The sequence below is a fragment of the Oryza brachyantha genome, chromosome 12, assembly GCF_000231095.2.
Source record: "Oryza brachyantha chromosome 12, ObraRS2, whole genome shotgun sequence".
Taxonomy (NCBI): domain Eukaryota; kingdom Viridiplantae; phylum Streptophyta; class Magnoliopsida; order Poales; family Poaceae; genus Oryza; species Oryza brachyantha.
Window position 1 is genome coordinate 2,520,289 of NC_023174.2, and position 20,335 is coordinate 2,540,623.

Here is a 20,335-nt window from a genome sequence, read left to right on the forward strand (position 1 = left end):
GTAAACACTACTAGCTTCGCCACAGGCGACGCCCTCCACGGACAGTGGAGCGATTGGAGTCCGACAGTGGTGGGGCAGGGAAAATGTGGTCGCCGCACGTCCTCAGGCTGGCAGCGGCGGTCATCCCCGGACGCAGCTTGCTATTCGTCACACATGCGTGGGGCCCATGTTTGGCAAATTTTTTTGGTTGGCTATCTTCAGCCAGTAGGGGGAGTAATTTGGCTAGCCAGATAGCAACTCTGTTAGAGTGCAAATTTTAGACAATATTACCAAAATTTAGCTTAAAGAGCTGAATAGTTATGCTGCTAGAGATGCTCTAAGGTGTGGCACTCGCTCCGTCACGTCCCAAAATAAGTTCCTCCAAAGTTCAATTTGAACTAGCAAGAGATCACTTACTTTCAAACAGCAGTAATACGAGGCAAATTTGCCACCCTTTTTTGTGGTATTGAAATATGTGGCCAATAAGATGGAAAAGATAAACTTCCATAAATGTGGCTATGAACCAAACATATTGCTAATTTAGTCAACTCTATCTAACATGAGTTGTGACGAGGGGAGGCAAATTGTGACCATCCTCCAAACAACCCCCGACTTCCCATAGGTGAGAGAATAGGCAGTTATTACACCAGAAATGACCGTGTGAATGTGACGCTAACAGCCACTCTTCATCCCTTCAGAGTTGGCATAAAATTTTGCAAAACCCACCACAGTACAGCAGAAGACTTGAAATGTGGATAGTACAGCCAATCAATTCAAATAGACAGTAACATCATTCCAATGTCCTAGTAGATCTACCTAAAGAGAACCTGAAATGCTCTAATCAAACAATTAGCAGTAGCAAATCAGAAGTCATGTAGTACAAATATGGAATACCATATCACTTTTAAAGAACATACTCGCCCTCTACAGTAATGCATCAACAAATAGTAACATCCACGCTCAAAATTTTGCTACGCAAGAGGCTCATTGCCAAATGCATCAACAAACGGTAACATCCACACTCAAAACTTTGCTCAGCAAATGCTCATTGACCTGTTTTAACTCAAGAGCAATGTCATAAGGTAACCAACTCATTCATGAATACCTCCTGGACAAAAATAAGTTGACCGATAGAAGTCACAACATTCGTGCTCATGGCATACTCCTGGTAGCCAAAAAAGTGTGTTCGCATTCATAGCACCTCTTTTTTACATGCAAATAACAGGGGATGTTTGGATGCAGGCCACTGATAATGATTTTGTCAAATCAAAATTGTCTTTACCTTAAAAACTTTTTTGGTACGTTTTTGTAAAACTGTGAAATTTTTCCACTGCTCTTGTCTGCCTGTATTGAAGAAAAGAGTTTTTCAGCAAACATCAGGAAGCAACAAGTTTGCAAGCATACCAGGTGGCTACACAATAAGAACATTATTACAAGGAGATATCGAACCTGAAGGTCCTGAACGAAGCTCTCAACTGATGTCTTATCATTTGGTGAAAAAGAGACGCCGTCTCTCTTCCTTTCTACCAAGTTCTTGTTCTCATCCACCTGCCATTGCAGTATTAAAATGAAGCTGACATATTGAAACTCAAACTCGAAATAAGCAATGAATTAGGTGACAAAAAAGATCATGTGCTTTGGCCCACCCATAAAAGAAGGAAACGAGCTTAAAACAAATCTATTTATAGTAACATATTCCCGTGGAATTTTGCAGTTTGAGTGCAACTTATATAGTTCACCGTAGAGTGAGCATGTGTATTCACCTGGTCTATCAGTCGTTTAATAGGACGACGAAGTGATTCAATTGTTGTCTGCTCATGTAATCTTTTCAGGAGGATGAGTGGAATGGTGGCAACTTCTGGAAAAGAGACATGATAGCACCACTGGGCAAAATGTGAAGACAGAACATCAATAGCTGAAAGAATGCACTCCTCGTGGAAGTCTCTTGACTTCAGCAGGTTCTTTGGCACCTAATTAGAAAGCAACAGAAGTTAATCAAAACCATTTTCAGATGATAGAAATACAGAATTTGAAAAAACCTATAGTATTATAATGCAAGGTCAGAAATAAATGGTCAATAAATATGAGTAAAAAATATGAATTTACAGGTTAGCCATGCATTGCAAAAGAACATTCATGGTTGCTAAAAGAGCACTAGTGACACTAGTCTTTTGAAAAGTTCATTTTACAGAGTCAAGGCGAAATAGTGTGAATTTAATAGTGGCCTGGTAGAATAGTAATGGGCCATTTTAGTGGCTGTCGAAATGCATGAAACAGAATACGCTCCACACTATTCATTGTGCAAAATGTGCCCAGTAGAGTAGCATACCTTCAATAGTGAGGAAAAGTTGACCTTTGCTTTTTGTCCTTGTTCTTTTTGAGAGATATCACCAAATTCTAGGCAATCAAATAACAAAGATGGAATTGGAAAGAACATCTGGCTGCAACCAGAAAGCTCATTCAGCATCTGCACAAGCCTCAGCCTCAATGGTAAGTAACGTGTGCCTGGGAATAAGTGAGCCACTCCTCTTATTATTTGAACCACTGAAGAAAGTAATGGGTGCATATTGTAGTCCTTGTAGTTACAACGAAGAAACCTAACCCATAGGTTTACACAGTTAATATATTGCCAGTTATCTACCTTCCTGAGGTCTTCCTGCAAGAGCAAACAAGATTGAATATAAATATCCATGTGGTGCCAACAAAGCAAAAAAAACAAGACCCTCAGTACATGCAAAGATATCCTATTGTTTTCTTTTCCGCATGTGAAATGGGCATGTATTGATGTATACCATCATGAATTTTTTTTCTTGTACAACAACACAGAAAAAGAACTTGTCTAATTTAGATTGGCATAGCAAGAAAACGTGGCTTGTCACAAATTCTAAATTGTCAAAAAAGTTATGGCAAGAACTGATTGAGTATGGTACAATTTGTGAAGTCAATGTTCACCAGTGCAAGAAGGAAGTACTGTAATCAGCAAGATAAAACATATGCCTCAGGTTCTCTTTTGGCAATACTCACTTCTCAAGGTTTTCAGAAAGAGGGGAAAAGTATAGGAAGCAGACTGTTTGAATGAAGTGCATTTTAATGTAATTGGTGTTTAGGTACACCCTCAGGCCTTGTTTGGAAGCAGCAGGGCCTGGATACCAGACCAGCAAATCAAAAGTACATAAGGATTTTATTTTATTTTATTTTTTTGCGGGGAACATAAGGATTTTATTGATAGGATACAATGGAATTTCATGTTCAAGAGCTGCACAACGTGCAAACATAACAGTATAATGAAGCAGTGGTATATACCTTTTCTTTTGTTTTAGAAGCCTGCCTAAGAATAGCATTCAGCTGCTCTATAGAGGTAGTTGCCCTCTCACATGATTTTTGAACATCGAGAGAATAGAGCTCCACTAGACAGTCCGTCAAAAAATCAATATGATGTATATTTCGGTCATTCACAAGCTTGGAACTAGCAAGGTATGCATTATAAGATTTGTTTAAGCAAAGATCCAAAGATTCTGGTAACAGCGAAGACACTTCTCGGATCATAAGAAATGAGGACAGAGACAAGTCATGATCCCCACTTGCCCACAAGCGAATCAATATCTGTAAAAAGATAATAATATACCATGAGTGAATGTCAGCTAATAAGAAAATAGTTTGACACGGCAGATATACTGTAGAACCTATTTTCAGATAATCATATGGCTAAATGTATGTCAGCATAATATAAGATACTGACACCACAAAAATTCTGTCACATCAGGACCAATAGGAAGTGTACTGGTAGTCAAACTATGAAGGAGGTATGGAAGAAACATCAATGATCAGTTAACACAGGTTTTTGGAACAACATACTGTTTCGAAGCTGGTAAAAGCATTAACAAATATAGATGGCTTAAGTGAGTTTATTAAAAGCAGGCAGCTATCCTACAAACACAATGTCCACATAGCAAGTGACCAGCACAAAGAACCATCATTCTCCTCATCTCTACAGTCAAACATAGAGGTCAAACAAGTGGTGGCATAGCAGATATTTCTCAAATGGTCATAATGTAAAAGAACAAACTTCCACAATATATAAGATATAGTTGACTAGAATAGCTTCCAAACATGAACACTCCTGGGAATAACAAGAGAACACTCAAAATTAACAAGAAGCATGCACGACGGACACAAATACCTTGAGGAGTCTCCTTGACGCTGATGGATATGCAGAAAAAAGAACGGCAGATGCTCTCAGTCGAGTCAAGACAAATGCAAGTATTTGGTTGTCAGTAAGTTGACTAAGGAGATCTAGAGAATTCTGTAAGTAAGACTTTATGAGTGGTTCAATAGTTTGCCATTTCTTTGCACTTCTCAGATTCATAATTTTGCCTTTGTTCACATCATCAGATATTTCTAAGAGAGCACGGAAAATGTTATCTGCTTCAGAAAGAACAAATGTTATTATGTGATAGAACACTTCAGTACTTCGAATTCTCTGCACCGAAGGGCTCTTGGAATTAACACCAAATCGACAAGCATCCCGGTAGGCATTTAACAGGCTACGTAGAGAAGGTGCTTTAGGTTCCTTTGCAACTAACTGGCACCATTCACTTATAGTCTTCCTTGTCAGTATCTTATCATTTGGAGGAATTTTATCACTAAAGTCAGCATCACTATCCACAGAGTCCATCTCATCATCATCGGAATCCTATTGCAGTTTGAAAATGAAGCAAAAAAAAAAAAATCATTCAGCGAGATTCATTCAGATGGAAAGCACATTGTATAAAAAGAAAAAAGGTGTAATCTGAATCGCAGCGGCTCATGCACGAGCAACCAATTAGAAATTCTTACTTCTTTACTTCTGTAGCTCTTCAACTCTGATTGCCATTTTTCAAGGTAGTTTGCAAACTTAGGGTCCTACAAATAAAATTAACAGCATGAATACAAAAAAACCCAAACAAATATATGTTAAGGCCCTAAAATCCCGCAAAAAGCAACTATTGTAAGCACGAACACATCCTCTGCACATGGATGAATGACCATTCAAATGAATGTGGAGTACTTCATCTACATGATTAGCCTGATACAATAACCAATGGAATACATGATAAAGCATTGACTTGGCTACATTCAATAAGAACAAGTGATGTGCACAACTATAGAACCCCAAATCAGCAACCACGTGCAAGATATCAAAGGCAGATAACCTGAAATTGTGGTGTATAGTAAACATTATAATAAAAGGAGTGCACAATCAAATCTAGATAAAGGCAACTTTCACCTTATCCATCAACTTGTTCAACTTCTTCTTTTGTTTTTTTATCTCTGTATTCATCTTGTCATTCTCTCCATCTAAGCCATCTTGGACCACAGAATCTGCACAAAATATCGAGATAATTGGATATACTAGCACAGCACAAAGCTGAATAAGCTTTACTCATCAAACACTAACCACTGACAACATTGTCACCCTCACTGTCAGAATAATACGGACACTCAGAGTCCTGCATAACAGGCAGCAAGCAGCAGTTTATAAAGGCAACGTGAGAGTTGTGATGTTCATAGAATCATTCAGGAGCAATATAACAGACAATAGATAATGTCACTGGCTGATAACAGCAAATGTTTCCAAAGTAGGCTATAGATGGCAGACTACTGGCAAGAACTGAGTCATCATGACTATGGCTGCTATAGTGATGAGGTAATGATAACCAATCATTGTAATAGTTAGCAACCAGCAAGTCTGCAAAATAGGGCGGGGGGTGGACAAATCGATTTGAAAAGTTTATTCAAATTGTCCATAGTGAACTTAGAATGATTGAAAATGAGTGTTATCTTACGTACAAATAGATGCCATGACATCACACCATATAATATACTCACATACAACAAATTTGATCATCTCTTGCCCACAAAACTAGAGTCCCCTACTTGGATGTTGCACGAAAATAAGAAGATTTCTGAAGCAATTTTATGAACAAAGGAAAAAAGAATGAATAAGGCCTATGCCCTTGTCCATAGGATGTGAAGATAAGAAAAAGGCTAGACACATGTGGAACAAGGAGCAAACTAAAGGTGGGCAATACTCATTTGTTATCTGCTTAAGATCAACACGACAAAAACATCACAACACTGAAAATCTGGACACTTAGAACAATTAGAGAAAAGGATGATTTCGTTAGGATAAAACGAATTTTGGTTGTCAATAAATGAAGAAGATCCTCTGTAAAGGACAACAAGCAGACATACCTCTGAAAGATAACCATCACTATCAGACAGATCACTGTTTAATTCACCTTCATCTTCTGGAAACTCTAGGCCACTAACCAAAGTTTCAGCATCATCATTGTTCCTAAAGGAAAACCATTTTGAGTTTATTTGGTTAATTAAGGAAACGAAACAATGAATGAACCATTGTGCAATATTACTTGTAAAGTTATTAAATGGAATTGAGGTAAGTGTAAGTCTATTGCATCATTTAGAGTTGCAAACAAGGTCTGCTCTCAATAGCTTCAATTCAGAACAGATCAATTTCATCAAAAAGAAAAACAAAATACAACACTAACTAATGTGTGAACCTAGCAAAGCAAAGTTGGTACTGTTGCTAGGGGTTAACAGCTACAATTCCCATTTAGACAGTCATCCCAAACCACAGTAAAAGCACCCCCACAGTGCATCGTAAGCATCTACTAAGTCCAGCAGGCAACCATTGTTACAGAAATTGATCGAGCAACAACAAACGGCTAGAGCGGCAGGGGCCCTAGTAGCGCTCTACATCGCATTGCTTTACTTTCCACCAACCCCTCGTGCACCGAGGTGAAACAAAACCGTAGGGCGGAGATGATTACATGACGTTATGCTCTGCTCGCCGCGGCATCTCCTCATCGCCATCGCCGCCGGAGCGGTCGTCCCCGCGGCCGCCACCACCTGAGAAGAGAAGAGGGTGAAGAAACAGGGTGGATTCAGCGACCAACCGAGCCGTAACGAACCAAAACTATCGGCGAAGGCGCGGGGGGGGGGGGGGGGCGAGGGCACACCTCTGCGAGGGCGGCGGACGAACTGGGAGCGTTGCTTGCGGTTGCGCTTGGCGGCGGACTGGAGGTGCTTGCGCGCGAACTTGCGAGCCTTCTTCCCGAGCTTCTTCGCCATCCCCGCGCTTGCTGCTTCGCTAGGGTTTCGAGGAGGGGACCTGCCCTGCTCTCTCTCTCTCTACTTCGTCGAGAGGGCGGTGGCGCCGGCGCTCCGGCGGAGTGGTCGCGAGGGTAAGGGTTTTGGGAGAAGAGCGTGGGCTTAAATGGGCCTCCCCTGAAGCTCGTAAGTGGGCTGGAAAAATTAACAATACGGCCCAACGGAGCATGCTGCAACATGGGCTTCTCTTTTGTTTATGTTAAAAGCTCATTTTTTTAGGCAAAACATGAGTATCAGTTCTAATGTTTATGTAGTGACTAGTAATCTGCATGCGCAAGGCACGTTATGCCCAGTATGAATTAAATTTTAGAAAATGTACTGAAAAGGTGAGTAGTGGCATATATTAAATAACTGTACAATACATGCATGTCTATTTGAATGGTATATTCTAAAACCGTTAAATTTATAATGATAGGTATCTAACTAACCTTTTTGCCTATTATAAGTACAAGCGAATGGCTTATTAGTGGTTAAAATATAATTTATAAATAAAACTTTTATACAAGTGTTATTGCAGTCTAAAAGGTAATGCTAGAAAATAAACTATAATAAAAAAAACTTTAAAATCAACTTTAAATTTAATGTTGAAAAATTAAATTTTGGCTTACAAACACGGGCATGAGCCAAAAATGAGAGCATGTTGTTTTCTTTTTACATGCGTTATACACCTATATTAGTAGCTTTTATTGGGAAATTTAATGGACTGGTTAATATAGCAGAAAAAATAACTTACATATTTCAAGCAAGTATATGGATTACGATCAAACGGAGTGTTAAAAAGGAAGATATTATGGGATTTTTAGTTCCAAATGTTTTCAGGCATAGGTTACTAGCTAAACATACATTTCTCTGGAAGTGCATCTAGGTCTCTAATTTTTTAGTGATTAACGACAATCAAATGATGATGGCTAATGATGTGGGTGAATGATGTGGGTGAGAATATGAAGGTATAGATAGTACTTATGAAGAAGTTATTGTTGCAACGCCCACGATAAAAAGAGAAGAAAATCGGTATATCCGTGTTGGCGTCTGTATTTATTTTATGTTTGAGTCAACTAGGAATGTCGTACTATAAAGAGAGGTGTGCAAATAAATTCTAGGAATGAATCGATGCTCGAAAATATTTTTGAACTGCATCTTTTGCTATCTTTTTGAAGTTGTGCTAAAATTTACGGAAGTTTCGAAGGTACCTACGGAACTTCCAAAGACGTCGGATTCAGTTATATCATAACGGAAGTTTCGAAGAAGAACCTTCGGAAGTTCCGAAGAGTTCAGAATTGGTTCTGTGAGAACCACGGAAGTTCCAAAGAAGAGTTCTGAAGGATTTGACCGGAACTTCAGAACAGGGTTCACAATCCCGCGGTTAACGCGGCGGTAACCGCGTGGTCCGCGGGGGCACGGCTTCAGTAAGCCGCGGTAATCGAGTTTAAATTTGAGGAGAATTTAAAAATTTTGAGAAAATTTAATGAAAAAAATATATGTTGTATAGGTTGATATATAGTGTAGTTTTGTCAAAGAAATTCATAAAAAATTATATTTCGGTGTAATTAAAAATCATAAACGAGAATTTCGGGAAAGAAAATTTAAAAATAGCCTATTGTAAGTAATATTTTATAGGAAGATGGTTAAGAATATTTTGTGTTAAGTCATTATTAATTTACACTACACACTAGGGTACATAATGTTGAAATACAAATATATATCGATGGATATATGAAAAATATGTATGGAGAAAAATTATACGTTCATGTAAGTACATAAATAATAGGTTTATTCGTAATAATGGGTACTAGGTATAGTTATGACGCAGCAATTAAAATGAAGTTATTGTTACTTATTATTGTTGTGAATTATTTGGTGAAGTGTGATATGACAATGTATGTTTATATGTTGCAATATCAAGAATTTAGAAAAGGTCATGTAAAAATTTTCTTATTTTCCCTATAACATGTCATATTTTTTCTATGTCATAAATATAGTCACAAAATGTTTTTCTATTTTTCATGTATTTTTTAAGATTTTTTAAAGTTTTTTTTTGCATTTGACATCATACCCGTGGTCTCCTCGTGGTAACCGTGGTTTCCTCGCGGTAACCGTGGTTTCGGCCACAAAAACCGCGCAGGAAACCACGGTTACCATGGTTTTCATGCGTTGTTTCATCAAGTGCTTACCGAGCGAAACCGCGTGGTAAGCCGCGAAAACCGCGCGAGTTTAAATTCAAATTTTTTGGATTTAAATTCATCACAGTTTTTGTGGTTACCGTGCGGGATCCACGGGAGCACGGTGTCGTGGTTTTGATGGTTTGCGCGGGAAGTGAAACCCTGCTTCCGAAGACCTGATTTTTCACAATTGATTTTGAATTTCTCTAAGTGTTGTGGGCTATTATTTTTAAACTGACCGGAAGTTCCGAAGGAGGCTTCGGAAGTTCCAAAAACAGCATCTTTTGCCCCTAACCGGCAGAAAAGGAGAGGGGGTATAAATACCCCCAACCCCTCAAACTAAGGTTGCTTGAGTTTCTTTTGCCCCCTAGGCTTGTATTTCTTGAGATTCACTTTGAGCCTTGCTTTCTCAGTTAATTCTCTCCACGGATCTAAGTGATTTAGATTTTGTGTGTGTTGAGTTGATTGGTTTGAGTTGGTTTGGGTGTTTGGTGTTGATTTCATGAGAAATTTCTTGAGCACTAGATTCATCCCTAAGATCTCTTTGCTAGCTTGTTACTCTTGGTGGTTCAGGACACCTAGACAGCTAGGCGTCGTTTCTAGATCCGCCAAAATTCTTGTGGTGCACCAGGAAAGGTTTGTGAAGGTTGGGTCTCACCTCTGAAAGGGAAGAGACACCTCGATTGAGCTCCTCAACGGAAAGGGTCGTGGAAACCCGGCTCAAGTTTGAGCTACTCAACGCAGAGTACAATCCCCTCAAGGATTGGAACTTTGGGAAAAAAAATCTCCGTGTCTACTTGTGGTCAAATCTCTCTCTAACTTGTGCTTTGAGCTTTGCTTTTGTTTGTCGCGCGTACTCTAGTTGTTGACTGTGCAAAGCTTGGAGGTAGTTTGCTTATTTAAGTTTTGGTTGGCTAGATCTACTCATTTCTTATTCTAGATCTGGTGCTGTCGGAAGTTCCGAAGATCAACGGAACTTCCGGCAGCTGGAAGTTCCAAAGAGCTGACCGGAACTTTTGAAAGTTTCAGCTTCCGCTTTTTAGGTTTAATTTTTAAATCGCCTATTTACACCCACTCTAGGCCTTGATATACTCATTCATTCTCAATCATGGATAAATCATTCTCACGCAACACTTATGTATGTATTTATTCCAGGCGCTGCGCTCATGCCACCAATCAAATAAGCCGAGAGATTATTTTTTTCCTACTAGATATATTGAAGTTCGATTATTTGATATCTTAACCTATTGTTATTGATTCAGATGTTCTCAAGTATCATTCTCACGAGTATTAAAGTGGCAATGAAGAGTATGATATCATCAAATTTTATGAAAAAAATTTCTAATATCTTGAGGAGCCCTCATTTTTTCATGTCATCCAAATATTTAAAAAAGCTTTAAAAATAAAAAATAAATCAATATATGATATATCATTTATAAATATATATGTCCGAATTCAATCCCGGTAAGTTATAACGAAAAGAATATTAAACTCCGATTACTATACGCATATTCATATTGGTCTGTTTGGCTGCAATTTGTAGAATTGATTTTTTTTCTTGCATTGCATGTTTGTTTAGTGATATATTATATATTAAGATATCATATCAATATTTTTGTAACCATTTAAATATGATAAAAAATTAAAAAACGAGGGATATCACTCGAGGGTTTGAGAAGAGTTGTCCAAATTCAAAATTTTAGGAGGCCCAGGTTGCGTAGAATTAGCTTCATCTGTGTCCACGTGGCGCCATTCCTCGATTGTCTCTCCCTGCCTTTCCTCTTGCCCGTCCATTGCCACCACCACCCAAGCTCCTCCTCCCGCCAAATCCCAAAATGCCCAATACATGCGCCCCGCCGCGCTTCCCGCCGCCCCAGCACGCGCGCGCGCCACCGCCCACGCCCCCCGCGGCTAGGCCATGGCAGGCTTCCTGCACCGCCACGTGCTCCCGCCGTTCCGCCGCCCGCCGCTGCCCTTCTTCCGCCCCGGCAAGGCCGCCTCGGCGTCCTCCTCCTCGGCCAACGCCGCCGCCGCGGCGGGCGGGCTGCCGGCGCGCCGCCGGCCGTGGACGCCGCGCCGCATCCTCGACCCGGGCGACGACGTCGTGCTCAACTGGAACCGCCTCTTCCTCGTCACCTGCATGGTGGGGCTCTTCGTCGACCCCATGTACTTCTACCTCATCCACACCGTCGAAGGGTCGTGCGTCGTCATGGACATGAAGATCGGCGTCGGCGTCACCGCCGTGCGCACCGTCGCCGACCTCTTCTACCTCGCCCACATGATCCTCAAGTTCCGCACCGCCTTCGTCGCCCCCAGCTCCCGTGTGTTCGGCCGCGGCGAGCTCGTCCGCGACCCCGACCAGATCGCCGCCCGCTACCTCAAGAACGATTTCATCATCGACCTCGCCGCCATGCTCCCCATCCCCCAGGTTACAATCCGTCCATGCACATCACATGCATTTCAAACTCCAAAATGATTTTTTTCTCCTCTATTCTATGCACTTTTCCACTAAATGCCGGCCAAATGACTCTCGTAATGCATAGATTTATTCATATATCAATATATGTGTTTTATAAGAACAGAAAATTTTATAATATAAAATGCAAAAAATACACAATTCAGCTTACATAAGTAAGAAGGGTTTTTTATAATCTTTAAAAAATACATTGAGATATTAAAATTTTATACTAAAATTTTTGGTCTCTCAAGATACATCGTATTTATGTTCACTAAAAAAAGATACATGGTGTCTCAAGTTACTAAATTTTTATATCGAAAAATATGATACCTTGAGATATTTTTTCAAGTAGCTTAAAAAAGCTCAAGTAAGAAAGTGTTTAAACAAAAACAAACAAATTGATGTTTTGTTTGGAAATTATCAAATTTATGCCGAATCATGTCCACTTGTAGGCCCTATCAGATAGATTTGAATGTGAATTTACATGTGCAAAATACATATATGCAGGTGATTGTCTGGTTTGTGATACCAGCCGTGAGCAACTCCTCTGCAAACCACACCAACAACACGCTCTCAATGATCGTGTTGATCCAGTACATCCCCAGAGTGTTCCTCATCGTATCCTTGAACTCCAAGATCGTCAAATCCAGTGGAGTTGTCACCAGAACTGCCTGGGCTGGTGCTGCTTACAACCTTCTCCTCTACACACTGGCAAGCCATGTATGATGCAATCTTCAGAAACAGTCCTACCAAAAGAAGCCAAAGATTCAGAACAGTTGCTATACCAAAAGACTGAAGATTTCAACCTGAATATAATGGTATCTTGTGGTGAATGGATGCAGGTTCTTGGAGCACTGTGGTATCTGCTGTCAATAGAGAGGCAGTACACCTGCTGGGTGGACGTGTGCACGAGGGAGAATGGAACAAACCCAGCCATACCAAAATGCTACATGGACTACTTAGACTGCAAAACGGTGAAGGATCCCATACGGATGGACTGGCATTCACGCAGTGAGATCGACCAGCGGTGCCTGCTTCCTAAGGCCACCTACGGCTACGGATTGTTCGCCGATGCTCTGAATCTGGATATTACCGGGGTGAATTTCTGGGACAAGTATCTCTACTGCCTCTGGTGGGGGTTCAGGAATCTCAGGTGCATATCTATCTGAATTTCTCGTGCTCTTCCTCAGTTGATCAGATTAATCTTAGTGTCTTGATTACTGATACTGATGCGTAAATTGGTTGACTAATGATGATATGTTGATGTAATTTTCCTGCAAATTGTTAGCTCATACGGACAGAACTTGGAGAACAGCACATACAGGGGAGAAACCATATTCTGCATTCTGATATGTATCATGGGGCTTGTCTTCTTCTCACATCTCATTGGAAACATGCAGGTTTGTAGCTTATGGCTGCATTTTTAACTGACGATTTTGTCACTGCACTTAAAAATATATGAAGAAAAAAAACAAGTTTTTTTTTTTTTGTAAAAAAATGTTCTTGTTTCTTATTGGAAACATGAATGAGTTGTTGATTAACTGGTGTGATTAGACGTACCTGCAATCGATGACGGTGAGGCTGGAGGAATGGCGGGTGAAGCGGCGGGACATCGAGGAGTGGATGCGTCACCGGCAGCTGCCGCTGGAGCTGCAGGAGAGGGTGAGGAGGTTCTTCCAGTACAAGTGGCTGGCGACGAGGGGCGTGGACGAGGAGTCGATCCTCCAGTCGCTGCCGCTGGACCTCCGGCGAGAGATCCAGCGGCACCTGTGCCTGGCGCTGGTCCGGCGAGTGCCCTTCTTCTCCCAGATGGACGAGCAGCTGCTGGACGCCATCTGCGAGCGGCTGGTGTCGTCGCTGAGCACCAAGGACGCGTACATCGTGCGGGAGGGGGACCCGGTGAGTGAGATGCTGTTCGTGATCCGCGGCGAGCTGGAGAGCTCGACGACGGACGGCGGGCGGACCAACTTCTTCAGCTCCATCACGCTCCGCCCCGGCGACTTCTGCGGCGAGGAGCTGCTGACGTGGGCGCTCATGCCCAACCCGAGCCTCAACTTCCCGCAGTCGACGCGCACGGTGCGGTCGGTGACGGAGGTGGAGGCGTTCGCGCTGCGCGCCGAGGACCTCAAGTACGTCGCCAACCAGTTCAAGCGGCTGCACAGTAAGCGGCTGCAGCACGCGTTCCGGTACTACTCCCACCAATGGCGGAGCTGGGGCGCCTGCTTCGTGCAGGGTGCGTGGCGCCGCTACAAGAAGCGGAAGCTGGCCAGGGAGCTCATCAAGCAGGAGGAGCTTTACTACATGCAGGGCCAGGGCGGCGCCGGCGACGACGACGGCGACGGCCCCGACGACAGCGACAGCGCGCCGCTGCTCGGAGGCGGCGCCGCCGGCGCTGGCGACCACAAGGACGGCGGCGGCGCGCACCTCGGCGCGACGTTCCTGGCCTCCAAGTTCGCCAAGAACACCAAGAGGAGCGCCGCCGCGCACCACGGCAAGGCGCCGCAGCCGAGGATGGAGGACGTGTCCAGCATCAAGTTCCCCAAGCTGGCCAAGCCCGACGAGCCCGACTTCTCCCTCAGCACCGACGACGTGCTCTGACAAAAAACCTCTCTTCCTCCTCCGACGATCCACCACGAGAGATCCACATGTACTCATCTTTTTTTTTTTCTTTCTTACACTGTCCAGGAACTATGGAATGGAATAGCTAGTAGTGTACCTAGCTAGCAAGACGCAGACATGGCACGGCGACATGCATGTCGTCGTCGTCGTCTTTGTACTACTGTATACTAGTGTTGATGTACGTAGTAGAGTTGACCACACACTTTTCAGTCGATCAGAAATGTTTCCGAGATACGATGTGCACGCACTATCTGCGCTTGCTGTGTGCTACAGCGTCAGCGTGAGTACTACGGCTGATCGCTAGGATAGATACGCATGCTGTAATTAGTTCAACTAGGGTTAAAGGGGGAGGCGGATCGGGGAGAAGCGACGACGGTGAGGGCGATCACCGCGTGGGGAGTCCGGCGGATGGGATGACCGGATGGGTGCCAGCGTGAGGAGGAGATGTGGTAGAGGAGGAGAACGCGGCAGCGCCGACGCGAGTGGAGGGTGGTGCGGCGACACTCGGGCGAGTGGAGGCGGCGTCGGCGCCGGCGCAAGCGGAGGAGGAGGAGACGCAGCACGGGAGGAGGATGCGGCGGCGTCGGCGCGAGCGGGGGCGGAGGCGACGCGAGCAGGAGGCGGCGTGGGGGAGGAGGGCGAGAGGTGGGTAGGGTTCCTGGAGTACACACTTTTCAAAAAGGCCCCTCTCACTTATGTTTTTAAGACCCGCTGTTCTACTATCGGATTTTTCCTCCTTCGCATAGGATATTCTATTTTGTGGAGGATTTCTAAAAAAAATATACAGAACATGAGGATGTACTGATGGGGACTACTAACAAACAACCAGTTACGTATATGAAATTATCAACCACAAGGGCTTTTTTACAAAATGGCCGGAAAAGGGGAGGGGTGGCGTGTCAGCCTCTGCTGGTGGCCACGCCAGGCAGAAAAGCTCTTGGAGCTCCAAATCACAACGGCTTTAAAGACTTTGGACTAGAACATTCGGTACGCGATGCACGCCCTACCATGTAAACACTTGATAAAAATAAACAGAAGCCGATAAAAGAAACGAAATATCTAAAAACCATTTACAAAAATGATAGCACCATTCATTAGAGGTGTTTGTCCAGCATTTAAATCAAGAGCGTTGTAGCATATCTGAGCACCAAACTATCCTATGCATCAAAGTTGATTGTCTGGCATCTGGAGCTAGCATTACAACACATCCGAGCACCAGGCTATCCTATCGATCAATGTCGAGCATTTAGAACATCTTCATTACAGCTTATTCGACCACCACATGCATGTCACACCTAGTATCCATAGCTACCAAACAGACTGATGGGTAGCTGTGAATACTAACTGAAATAAACAGCAAATGCGTACGCTACACAAACTACAACCACATGTCTATGCATTCCCCGCATAAGACGTCCACCGGGGATCAAGTAGACAAAAAGTTGGCTACAACTGGTAGGCAAAATGAGCATGAGCTCCACTGCTCATGCATCTTTTTCTAGGCTGCAGAAGGAAAATAATCTATCAGTATGTGCAATAGATAGATGGTGCAAATTAATTATTATATATCTATGTTCGACATTCTAAACTAATGGTACCTAAGTTCTCACAAAATCTGTGAACTTTCGTATAAATTCAAAAAAGTACTGCTTTTGTATGCATCAAGTATGAGACCATCTAAATTTTGCTTTAGCAAGTGGACAACACAAGTGAGCATAGCAGGCAAGAATTTTCTATACTTGTTTTGTAACTGAACTGCTGAGCAGTAGCTACTGTTGTTGGACACATAGACTAAAAGCCAAATGTAAAGAAGAGAGGTCACAGTTATCCAACAAAACCAGGCCAGAACTTTGAATGCATCAGCTTTCACTGAATATAAAGAGCAGATAGGGAAAGAAGACAGACAAGGCCTTTTTCCGTGCAGCAGCATATAAATATAAACATTGTAGATAAAAGTGAACCAAGTGCAGCACGCTGAAAGAAAGGAAGCAGGAAGAAAGACATCACCTCTGCGAAGCTCAGTGGCATACAACCTAAAGCAACAGCAATCTGACAGCAAACTTACTTCCCTGAGCAAGAGATGATCTAGCAACAAAGAGTATCCTAATTAGTACGCAGGAAGCTACTGGAGGACAAATTCACCAAAGAAATTTCTCTCCAAAATAAAAGGGAATCATTACATGATATTTTAACAACAAATAGCATCCCCGATTAGCATATATAAAGCTTTCTGTCTAAAGGAGAAAACATTATATAGCAAACAAAGGCACACCAAAAAATTTAGAGTTTCTCTCCAAAATAAAAGGGAATCATTACATGATATTCTAGCAACAAATAGCATCCCCGATTAGCATATATAAAGCTTTCTGTCTAGACGAGAAAACATTACACAGCAAACAAGGCACATAAAAAAGTTTAGAGGAGAACCAACTCACCTCGAAGATCGTCTGACCTAACCCCAACTCAACCAACAACCAAGCTCGCTGCAGCCACAACCCACCCACCCTTGCTAGGTCATCGATGCCATGACTGTCCCCGCATCTGCACAAGAACACAAACAACTACAGATGAGATCAAAAGCAACAAATCGAGACCAATACGAAAGAAGTAGTGCTAGGGTTTCAAACCGGACTGAGAAGAAGAAGAAAGGGCACACAACAGATAGGAGATGGGGAGGAGGAGGACTTATCTTGTATCTGGTGGAGGCGGGCATCGAGCGAGCAGGCGGCCTCGCTGCTGGATTTGACGAGGCGACCTCAACCAAACGCGCCGATGAGACATCGATGACGGAGGCGCGACATTGTTCCGGCCTTGGGCGCTGTTCCGGCATAGGGGCGGAGTGAATCCAGGCGCATCGGCTGCCTCCCGACGGTATCGCCTCGATCACGCTTCCACCGTGGAACAAATCCGAGCGAATCCGTTCGTCTAAGCGGAGTGCCGCGCAGCGCGACACACGTCCCTCAGAGGCACCGGGAACGCGGAGGGAACAATAGATGGGGTGATCCTTTAAGGATTTAGATTCAAAATTTTCATGGCCAGTACCGTTTCATGATCCGTGTTTGCTGTGTGTTACAGTACCGTATTATCTGTGGGATCTACATATTAGTGACTATAATGTCACTATCATAATGGTAGATGATTTAAATCCCTCGTCAAATAAAAGAGGGAGGACTGTGTACATCCGCTAACCCAAATTTGGTAATACTTCGTATCTCTATTTGAATAAAGAAAACTCTACATAACGGGTCCTATCCAAACGGAATACATCTTCTTCTTTTTCTCCAGAGCTTCCTCTCCCACGCTGGCGCCACTCGTTCATTTGGTTGGTTGGTTTGTTTGGTTGCCTGTATCAGGCCTGGCTCGCATCTGTCATGCAGAGAAATGTTTGTTTGGTACTATCATGTAAAGAAATGCCTGTTTGGTTTACCGTACGCGAGGTAGAGCCAGACCAAACTGATGAAAAAAAGTCCCCCAGGCTGAGTGGAAACGGCGAAATCCAGCTTCTCTCGTCAGCCTGTCTCTTGTGCGAGAAGCCTGCACCCGCACGTGCACTCGCGGACCCGCCCGTGCAGGCCAGAGTGCGTCGCGCACCCGCTGAAAAATTCGTCCGCATTCTCCCCCCTCACAGCAAAACTAGGGTTTGGGGGCATCACTACGCGCCGTCCACCGCCGGGCCAGACTCCGGCGCGCCGTCCGCCGGGGCTTCGTCCGTCCGTCTGTCCGTCCGCCGTCCGCCGGGCCGCCGTCTGTCTGCCGGCGCGCCGTCCGCCGTGGCCCTCGGCCGCCCCACCCTCCTCCGCCTGCCCCACCATCGTCAGGCCGCCCCGTCGGCCATCGGCGTCCTCCGGCCCACCGTCCTCCGCCACGGCCTCGTCCGCTCGCCGTCCTCCACAGCGCCCTCGTCGGCCCGTCGCGCTCGTCCCGTCCCCAGCAAGGTCGGTGGCTCCTGCTAGCCTTCCTCCTCTCTTCCGGTTACTGCAACTGCAAAGGTGAACAAGTTTCTTCCCCTTTCTATTTTGCTGTCAATTTATTCTCCTCCTTACTGTCCTGCGAGCAATCCAAGTTAATTAATCTCTGTGTTTAAGCAACTGATGGGGTCGTTTTGGCAATCCAAGTTATTCTCCTCCTTACTGGGACAAGGGGACTCTATTCGTTTTGTTTGAGTGTCACAGAATGCAGGTCAAAGGAACGAGAAACCCATAAATTATATTGTTACTAATGATTGTTCAGTGACGTAGTTATTTTGTTACTAATGATTTTTAGTTTTTTTTTCGAAGAAACATTTGTCAAATTTGAAAGATATATACAAACAAACTCTCCTGAGCTCTCTGAATGTTGAATTATCCCCAGATGAACAACAAGAACTAAGACATGCATATTATTCTCTGGAATAAATTGCAGCACGAATACTATTGATTAGGTGCTATTAACCTGGCTGATAACTCCCTAGTGTTCAGCATCTTCACCAATTAAGGTTGGCAGCAACAATTCAGAAATCCTTTTCTTTTCTTTTATTTTCTTTACTTTACTTTGAGATACCTGAGTTATTAGCAATGACTTATTTTTAATGTGGGTTCTTGTTCTAATCTGGGTTACAGTCAAATTCAAACATGGTACTTTTTTAGTGACAAATTATATGAAATGTTCAAATGAAAAGCTTTACATCATAAGAAGAACCTAGTTTATTTTATTGTTTTTACTTTGAGCTAATGCTTGCAAAGTTGCAATGCCATACTTAGCAATTTGTGTAGCGGGCAATAATTTACATTACTTCTAGGCACTTCTGTCTTGTTTGAACAACTTAGCACAACCTCCTGTTGAATTTGATGCTTAATCATCGAAAGAACATAATAGTCTGGTGAGATTGATATAACCTCGTCTAGTAATGTGAATATTATATTGCTGAAACTCTTTTTTTTCTATGCATTCAGGGCTGAGAATAAAAACCTTTTTCAGAAGTTAGAACTACAGGATTATGAAAGTTTCTTGAACATACGTCAAAAGGCAGTGCACATGGATTGCTGTAAATCGTGCTAGATGTGATTGCTGAACTTTTCAGCTACTGTTATGTGCAAAATTTATTAGTGCACACTCTTTAGACCATATTGGATTTATAACATATTTTTTTGCTCACCTCCAGCTCAGTGGTTCCGGTCTCTCAATACAAAAGAATGCCATTGGTTCAAGTGTTGTATTGACGTTGTCTTTTGTAATTCGTCTCCGCAGATTAGCCTCAAAAATAAATGAAATGCTCGTTTTCAGTATCAATACATTTTTATTTGAATATAGATAACCAGAATGTTAAATGAAGGCTACTTATCTCACACTTCATTAGTACAGATTGTATCTATATTCATTAGTACAGATTGTATCTATAACCTCACCGAGGATGTATCTAACCAACCAAACAGTATCTCATACATGCAATCATTTGCTGCAGGCGACCAAACATCATCCGTCATATCCAGGCTTATTCAATACAGACAACCAAATAGGTCAAATCTAGCCTGGATATAAGAGATGAGCCAGGCAAGCTAGAGGGATACAGTCAACCAAATAGGCCCTTGCTGCTTCCACGAGGCACCCACGATTCGCTCCGCAGGCGCCGGCTCTGCTCGAACTTCATTGTTTGTGCTTGTATCGAGGCTCCCACACGACCGCAGTGCCTTCAGGACGGCCTGATATTAGGCCATGTTTGAACCGTTTGTGTAACCCGTGGATAGGCCCGGCCCATAGACCGTTCCTGCTAGCCTGACGGATTTTGACACTGTCCAGCTCAGGAGTCCTCAATCTGATCCGCACCGTCAGAGGTATCCTCTTTCTGCACGATGTGATGATGCATTCAACTTGCTCGTAGCGTTTGCAAAAACACGCTCTGATTTGGTGGGTGAAGAATCTTATGATTTATTTTCTTGCGTGCTTGTGCAATCTGGGATTTCAAGCTTGG

General features: G+C 43.1%; 2 protein-coding genes and 1 long non-coding RNA gene across 3 annotated transcripts; 2 read left to right on the top strand and 1 right to left on the bottom strand.

The window, feature by feature from the left end:
- Positions 1-445: 445 nt before the first annotated feature.
- Positions 446-7,207, bottom strand: LOC102709614 (nucleolar complex protein 2 homolog). The gene is made up of 12 exons (XM_006664300.2): positions 7,002-7,207; positions 6,813-6,891; positions 6,214-6,316; positions 5,417-5,468; positions 5,246-5,340; positions 4,816-4,881; positions 4,160-4,672; positions 3,283-3,582; positions 2,309-2,635; positions 1,743-1,949; positions 1,429-1,527; positions 446-1,323 (listed from the first exon to the last, which is right to left on the bottom strand). The coding sequence occupies exons 1-12, from the start codon at positions 7,111-7,113 to the stop codon at positions 1,258-1,260; spliced, it is 2,019 nt and encodes a 672-aa protein (XP_006664363.1). The 5' UTR covers positions 7,114-7,207; the 3' UTR covers positions 446-1,257.
- Positions 7,208-11,229: 4,022 nt separating this feature from the next.
- Positions 11,230-14,629, top strand: LOC102713144 (cyclic nucleotide-gated ion channel 18-like). The gene is made up of 6 exons (XM_040529367.1): positions 11,230-11,264; positions 11,343-11,739; positions 12,277-12,489; positions 12,612-12,922; positions 13,058-13,169; positions 13,324-14,629. Exons 1-6 carry the CDS (start codon positions 11,230-11,232, stop codon positions 14,365-14,367), a joined length of 2,112 nt encoding a protein of 703 aa, XP_040385301.1. The 3' UTR covers positions 14,368-14,629.
- Positions 14,630-17,962: 3,333 nt separating this feature from the next.
- LOC107305403 lies at positions 17,963-19,803 on the top strand. The gene is made up of 3 exons (XR_001551552.2): positions 17,963-18,377; positions 18,739-18,862; positions 19,320-19,803. It is a non-coding gene; the product is annotated as an uncharacterized LOC107305403 (long non-coding RNA).
- The last annotated feature ends 532 nt before the right edge of the window (positions 19,804-20,335 follow it).

What these genes read in the sequence shown, in the direction of transcription:
- LOC102709614 (XM_006664300.2), bottom strand. Translation starts at nt 7,113, where the DNA reads ATGGCGAAGAAGCTCGGGAAGAAGGCTCGCAAGTTCGCGCGCAAGCAC. An exon ending in CGAGCAGAGCATAACGTCAT is followed by an intron (nt 6,317 to 6,812) that starts GTAATCATCTCC and finishes GTTTTCCTTTAG; the next exon opens with GAACAATGATGATGCTGAAA. An exon ending in AGAGCTACAGAAGTAAAGAA is followed by an intron (nt 4,673 to 4,815) that starts GTAAGAATTTCT and finishes AAACTGCAATAG; the next exon opens with GATTCCGATGATGATGAGAT.
- LOC102713144 (XM_040529367.1), top strand. Translation starts at nt 11,230, where the DNA reads ATGGCAGGCTTCCTGCACCGCCACGTGCTCCCGCC. An exon ending in CACCGCCACGTGCTCCCGCC is followed by an intron (nt 11,265 to 11,342) that starts GTTCCGCCGCCC and finishes CAACGCCGCCGC; the next exon opens with CGCGGCGGGCGGGCTGCCGG. An exon ending in CCATGCTCCCCATCCCCCAG is followed by an intron (nt 11,740 to 12,276) that starts GTTACAATCCGT and finishes ACATATATGCAG; the next exon opens with GTGATTGTCTGGTTTGTGAT.